At 43.4% G+C, this 7,723-nt stretch overlaps 1 protein-coding gene across 1 annotated transcript; it reads left to right on the forward strand.

The window, feature by feature from the left end:
- Positions 1–302: 302 nt before the first annotated feature.
- On the forward strand, positions 303–7,104 carry BTBD3 (BTB (POZ) domain containing 3). The gene is given in 5 exon segments (XM_008939911.1): positions 303–625; positions 1,225–1,315; positions 1,818–1,936; positions 6,071–6,665; positions 6,667–7,104. Coding segments are annotated over 5 exon segments (1,566 nt in total).
- Positions 7,105–7,723: the final 619 nt, after the last annotated feature.

Here is a 7,723-nt window from a genome sequence, read left to right on the forward strand (position 1 = left end):
TCCGCGCCTCCTGCCGCCCCCTCAGCCGCGGCCTCTGCCCGGCGACTCCTCAGCGGGAGCTCTGGGCAGAAAGAAAGCTGGCAGGAATAATGGGGATGGATTTAACGATTCAAGCACTGGATCAAACTTAAAGCCAGTTTGTTTGGGGTTTTTTTTTGACTCGGTGCACCGGGAAGGTCACCTTGTATTGCTGGAAGAGAAGCAAACTCTCGTCTCTCCTGCTCTCTGCTTAACAGCTTCCACGTGCATTTCTGAATGTTCCTGGCTAGTTAGGCTGTCCAGCGTTACCCACAAGTATACTCATGGTAGATGAGAAAGGAAAGAACATGAAATGTCTCACCTTCTTCTTGATGCTTCCAGAGACCGTCAAGAACAGGTCCAAGAAGAACTCTAAGAAGGGAAACAGCAGCAGCAGTAGCAGCAGCAAATTGCCTCCGGTTTGCTATGAAATCATTACCTTGAAGACCAAAAAGAAGAAGAAGATGGCTGCTGATATTTTTCCCCGAAAGAAACCGGCCAACACTAATACAACTGCTGTCCAGCAGTACCACCAGCAAAATCTCAATAACAACAACACCATTCCAGCACCTAACTGGCAAGGACTTTATCCAACCATCAGAGAGAGGTAAGTTGGGGGCAGTTTATTTTTGCTGTTTCCATGGAGTGGTGAAAAGTAGCTAAATGTTTGTAATGCATGTGTTTAGCTATTCAGTTATTTGCTGAAGAAAACACAGTTCTCTCTTTTTTCCATGTATGTGAAACAAGCATTTTGGTAATGGAAAATATTTTAATATCTCTTTTCCAGACAGTGCAGCTGTTTGTATTGAGTTAAAAAAAAATGTTGCTGGAAGCTGCAGTGTACCCATAAAGATTTGCCTTTAGACCTTAGGGGACTTTTTCACTGATACATGCTCTTGACTTTGATATCCACTTTTTTAAAAGTTATTATAAGTTTTGGGGTTTTATTTTTTGTTGGTTTTGTTGGGTTTTTTTTTTTTTTGGTTGGTTTTTTTTTTTGTTTAGCTTGCAAACACACACCCCCCATCTCTGTTTAGTTTTTATTTTGGTATGTTTGATGATAGGTAAAATAGCTAAAATCCAAGTATGACCTGCTCCTCTTTGCTAACGTGCCACTTTACGTTGTTCAGAAATGTAATTTCTTTGGTCTGGGGCGAGCACGGAGTTACTGGACGCCATAAATTAACACGCTGCCTCTGTTTGTAGAAATGCAGTGATGTTCAACAATGACTTGATGGCAGATGTTCATTTTGTGGTCGGGCCACCAGGTGGGACCCAGCGGCTGCCAGGACACAAAGTAAGCAACAGCTGCACTGTCAGCTCGGGTGGGGACAGCCAGAGAGAGCTCCCACAGTTACGCTGGGACCTGGCGTGGGAGGCTCAGCTCTTCTGGGACAGGCGAAATGCTGTATTTGACAAGGCTGCATGCAGTGGAAGGGTCTGTCCTGGCTGTTCTTTGTGTTGTCACTTAAATAGTACACTTGTGCTAAGGCAGTCACCGTGAAGTTAGGAATACTGTTTTGTGCTGCTAATTAATATTACTCTCGAGATTTTCCAGAAATAGTTAACTTCCATGGTGGCTATGAGCATTTTCCAGTAGCTAATGTATATATGCCCATGAGAGTAAAATGCAGGAAAAATGTGTAATTCTGTTCTTAACTTTGACTCGGTTTCTTACTGAAGTGTGTCTATAGAGTCTGTCAGTGAAGCCCAGTCTGCAATGAGTGGCTCTCCCACATTGTTTTTGTTGGCAGTGCCTTTGGTTTAAAGCATGAAATAAGATTTCCCTTTCTCACCAGTATGTCCTGGCTGTCGGGAGCTCTGTGTTCCACGCGATGTTTTACGGGGAGCTTGCTGAGGACAAGGATGAAATCCGCATACCAGATGTTGAGCCTGCTGCTTTTCTTGCCATGCTGAAGTAAGCATCATTCATCTGCTAGATATGCTTTCCTTTAGGGTCTGTACACACGTTGGTCATGTCACAAGTTCAAGTATTAGACTTCTGTAGAAACAGAAAGAAAGCAGTTGCTTAAAATATTGCTCTTCTTGTGTTTCAGGTGTTTTAAACTTTTACCTCAGTTTGCTCTCCCCCTTTCCTTCCAGGCATGCATATATTAGACTGATGTAGGCAGTTATAAATAATGACTTTGGCAGGGGATCTTTGGGCACATTGTATAGTGTAATGCCTATTGATTTGATTTGTCACTACACGTTACACAAAGGAATGGAGTTACTAAAAAGAATTGTCAGCTATAACAAAAAAAAACCCAAAACTGTTCTACTTTGCAAGCATAGTGAAAAGTTAAAAACTTGGAGGAAAAAAAAACCAAAACAAAACCCAGAATTGCTGGATTTGTACGTTGACATCATTCCAGCTCTTTTATAACCATGCTGTATGCAGGTCTTGTCTTAGAAAAACAACTCTAAGTTATTGAATATAGCCTCTGAAAATTAAATTTCTCCTCATCTATCATGTTGATGCATTTGGAAAGTGATAAAAAGGCTGTTTATGTGAATGGTGGTTCTTTATTCTAACAGGGAAAACCAGTCAGTTTACATGATCATTATTTTTCTTCTTGCAAACTGAATAAGACACGCAGTCTTTTCCTAAATGAGCATAATGAAGCAGCTTCCCTGCTGAAATTGTCCTTGACTGTATCTGTAAACTCTGAGCATTAAAGAGAAATGCCCAATCATAGAAATCCTATGGCTTTGAGTTTTTTTTTCCCCTTCAGCTTTAGGTAACTGCCATTGCTTTCTGATAAAGAATATACATTAGTATCTGATGGTGATCCTTTTAGTATGCTGCAGATTTTCTGCATGTAATGGTGTCATCACTAGCTGGCAGTTCCTAGACTGTTTTGACTAGCTTTTGATTACAGAATGGTTTCTTTTTTTCTTTTACTTTTCAGTGGCACTGTCCTTGAACATTCAAAGTTAGATATAGAGTTTGTTGCATAGTGTTCTTATAGGTTATCATCTAGGTTATCAAAAACTGTCAGGAAAAGCTGAAGTCATGGAAATGTTCTATAGACCTGGAATACAAAGTAAGATACGACATTGTGTAGGTAGGTGTGTTATGGATCCTTACTTGGGGCCTTTCTTGTTTTGATGTTTTCTGCAGAGCTCAGACTTGTACTTTACTTTCATGTAGAGTTTTACAAGGCACAAATACAAGATTCTTGGATTTCCCCTGGCCCCCCTTTCTGAACAGCAAATATATTTCATTGTGGCTAAACATGATTTGCCATATAAAACCTGAATGCTTTCTGAATTTATCATTAAGAAACATTTTCAGAGAGCAAACCTAGTAAAGAGAGTATCAAGGTGTTTTAGCATGACCAGAGCCATGGAACTCTTCACCTTCTCAGATTTTATATAAAAAACCCAAAAGCCCAGAAGAAGTTTGTGGTCTGTGTGGATGTTGAGGTAACCTTGCCAGTGCTGACTTCCAGCGATGCAGTGCGCCTGACCCTGCAGAGTGCTCCTGTGGCTGCAAACGCCAGGGGTGTCTGCAGCCGTGGTGGTGCAGGGAAGGGAAGGGGATGCTGCTCAGCAGTGCAGCATTCCCCTCATCCCAGGATCCAGGGCGTGTGCTGCACTGGGTGGAGCTTGAGGGGAGCCATGGTCCCCTCCTCATGAGTGCTGCCTGCAACTGCTGTGAGCAGTGGATGGCAGAAGGCTCATGATGCTGTTGCTGCCAAAGGAAGACACTTTTTACCTATCCCAATGCAACGTTCTCCTTCATACGCTCCATTCTGCAGGCAGGAGGAATGCATTGTAATCTTTGTCAGAAAACACACTGAGTTTGATTCTTTTTTTTTTAGAGTTGGTTGGTTGGTATTTTTGTGTTTTCTTTCCCCTGAACAGTGAATTCTTATAGCATAAATATCTTTTCTTTTATGATCTAGTGGGTGTTCTGACAACAGACATCAGATGAGGAACTGCCAGATGTAATAGGAAATAATACCTTGACTGGTAGTTACTGGTGTTTCTCCCAGTAAAATTCCTTTGGCTGATCTCTACAGTTTTAAAAACAAGGTTAAATGTATAGTCTGGCTGACACACTGTCTTTAATGTATTATATCTTATCTTAATCTTGACTGTCCAAATTAGAGCCGTGGTCTCATCTTATCCCAGGATGAATGTGTTACTAAACCATCAAACCCTGTGGTCTAGTAGAATCCTCTGTTTAAGAACAGGGTGAAGCTGGAATGTCAGTAATTGCAGACCAGAGTCGAGGTGCAGAGTGAGAAGGCAGAGTGAGAAGTGTGGAGTATTGCTGACAGACAATCTGTGCTGTGGCTGTTGTAAATCAGTGATATTAGTTCTTCACTGCCATGAATATTAAGCTAGCAACCTTTGTACTACAATTTAAAACAGATGTCATTGTTCTCTGCTGTACTAGCAGGCAAAGAGAAGTAATAGAAGGGAGAAAAGTGTTGGAGAGCAATGAGGACAATCATAAAAATAAATTAATTGATACATTGAAAATTTTTTGGACCATAAAGGAGCTAAGCCTGTAGCCAGTGATATGTAGGTGTGCTCTCTGTTGTTACAAATAGCCCAGCTGAAACCAAGTAAGAAAGGTAAAAAAAAATACAGAAATGGTTTGGATCTCTCTAAGTATTCTTTTTCTCTGTAACCTCTTAGATTTTATTTTATTGCTTGAACAGTATCTGCTCTGAATGAGTTTTGTAAACATGGCTTGGAGGGTAGTACCCTGCTCTCTGATAATAGCCCAAATACCCAAATACAAATAGCCCAGCTGAAACCAAGTAAGAAAGGTAAAAAAAAATACAGAAATGGTTTGGATCTCTCTAAGTATTCTTTTTCTCTGTAACCTCTTAGATTTTATTTTATTGCTTGAACAGTATCTGCTCTGAATGAGTTTTGTAAACATGGCTTGGAGGGTAGTACCCTACATCTGCAAATATACAAATAAAGATATTTACAACTGTAATCGGATCAGCATAGATCAGATACTTTATAAGCACATCTGTTCTGCAAAAAAATCATTGTGTTGGGAAACCTTCTAACTAGAAAATTTTAATTAGTACAGAGTTGTATACAACTTCAGCTTTACTGGAGGAAGACACTTTTATCAACCATAACCATCAGGACTTGCTTATCCCTATGAAGAGTAAAATTGCATTTGGCATGGTTTTAGCACATTGCATTCACCAGCTGCAAATGGGGCCCTGAAGCATGAGATATTAAAAAGAACAAACTGTACAATGCTTCATTTCTCTGAGCAATGAATCCCAGCAGTTTAGTCACATAAAATAGAATTTCACCTTCGTCTCTTCCACTACAGTAGCGTAGCAGTAAAGCTTTTTTCCTCTTTATGCAATGAGACTAAGAAAAAACACTGTGCTAATGGAGCTAAGATGTTGTAAGCATTAAGGAACCTGAAAATAAGAATTCTGGGCCTTTTCATTTTCCTATATACTTCAGCACCCTGTTTAAAACAAACAAAAGGAATCCAAGCCAAAAAAAAATAAAAAACCCCAACCCAGTAGTTATGAAAATGGATAGCACCTGCTATACTTTGATGTCATTTCTCTTTGGACTACCTAGGTATTCCCAATGAACTTATTTTCATTTCTGTATTTATAGATATACCTCAGTAAATGGCCATTTATTATCACAGAGCATCCAGTCCAAATGCTCATGGTAACACGCTTCAGACTGTTGTGTTAACCAAGCAGGTAGCCCTTGAAGGAGCTCCTGCCTGGGGCAAATACCCTCTTGTTATCCAAAGCATGTATGGGAGGAACACAGAGGCTGGAATGGCCATAGCTTGTAAATATAACCATTGTCTACATAGTGTACACCCCGAATGTGAAGTTTTGTCCCCCTTAGATTTAAGCCTGTTCTCTTACACGAGTGATAATTCATTTTTTGTACTTTGAATTTAATCAGTGTTCCTCAAAAGCAATGCTTGGCTTTACTGGGGAGCCGTTTCAGTATTCTTTGTGATTTTCAGATGATGTTGACAGATGACGTTCTGCGTTGGGCGGCAGTGTCACGTGCCTGTGTTTTATTTCAGATACATCTATTGTGATGAGATCGACCTGGCTGCAGACACCGTCCTGGCCACGCTTTACGCTGCCAAGAAGTACATCGTCCCTCACCTCGCCCGCGCCTGCGTCAACTTCCTGGAGACCAGCCTGAGCGCCAAGAACGCCTGCGTCCTGCTGTCCCAGAGCTGCCTCTTCGAGGAGCCTGACCTCACCCAGCGCTGCTGGGAGGTGATCGACGCCCAGGCTGAGCTGGCTTTGAAATCCGAGGGCTTCTGTGACATTGATTTCCAGACGCTGGAAAGCATCCTCCGAAGGGAGACTCTGAACGCCAAAGAGATCGTGGTTTTCGAGGCGGCCCTGAGCTGGGCGGAGGTGGAGTGCCAGCGGCAGGAGCTGGCGGCCACCATCGAGAACAAGCGCAAGGTGCTGGGCAAGGCCCTCTACCTGATCCGCATCCCCACCATGGCGCTCGACGACTTCGCCAACGGCGCCGCTCAGTCCGGCATCCTCACCCTCAACGAAACCAACGACATCTTCCTCTGGTACACGGCGGCCAAGAAGCCGGAGCTGCAGTTCGTCAGCAAGCCGCGGAAGGGGCTGGGCCCGCAGCGGTGCCACCGCTTTCCAGTCCTGCGCCTACCGCAGCAACCAGTGGCGCTACCGGGGCCGCTGCGACAGCATCCAGTTCGCCGTGGACAAGAGGGTGTTCATCGCCGGCTTCGGGCTCTACGGCTCCAGCTGCGGCTCGGCGGAGTACAGCGCCAAGATCGAGCTCAAGCGGCAGGGCGTCATCCTGGGCCAGAACTTGAGCAAGTACTTCTCAGATGGCTCTAGTAACACTTTCCCCGTGTGGTTCGAGTACCCCGTGCAGATCGAGCCCGACACCTTTTACACGGCTAGCGTGATTCTGGATGGCAACGAACTCAGCTATTTTGGACAGGAGGGGATGACGGAGGTTCAGTGTGGGAAGGTGACTGTGCAGTTTCAGTGCTCCTCGGACAGTACAAACGGCACTGGGGTACAGGGAGGGCAAATTCCCGAACTCATATTTTATGCTTGAATGAAAGCGTGTGGAGATGAAGCATTTTGCTACAAGGAACCTGTCTGGTTCAGGCCTACTGATGCTTAGCTTTCTATCTGCAGATACGTGATCAGTACAGGTAATGTGTAATCCAACAATGGGCAAGTTACTGCCTTGTTACACTTGTAGCATCGTTGGTAATAAAGTTTAAGTGTAATATTTAAACTGGAAGCTCCTAGGAACAAGCAAATTTTAAAGGCTTTGGAGGAGAGGTGCCTGTTGCTGGTGATGCTGACCCTTTCTTTCATGCACCCGTGAATCACCAGAGGATGTCCCCCTCTTGTATCTCACTAAATGATGTCTTCATTGATCCATTTTCTCTTTCTCAGTTTCCTGCTTTCTGCCTGTAATTATTTGGGGAGATAGGGGTAGAAAACAAGGAGCCTTGTTTCATAGCTCTCTCTTCTGTCTGCTCTTCAGACACAAGAGACTCCCATAAACTGAGCTCCTTTTGGTCATGAGAGCTGGAGCACTTCAACTGGAAGCAGGAAAAGCATAGGTTTAAACCTTCATCCTGTGAGATTCACCTGTGTTTGGGGTGGCTGCCAGGGAAGATGGAGAGAAGCAAGCAGCTTTTGGGAGGCTACCTAGCATACTG

This window comes from Merops nubicus, unplaced genomic scaffold (genome assembly GCF_000691845.1).
Source record: "Merops nubicus isolate BGI_N331 unplaced genomic scaffold, ASM69184v1 scaffold2115, whole genome shotgun sequence".
Taxonomy (NCBI): domain Eukaryota; kingdom Metazoa; phylum Chordata; class Aves; order Coraciiformes; family Meropidae; genus Merops; species Merops nubicus.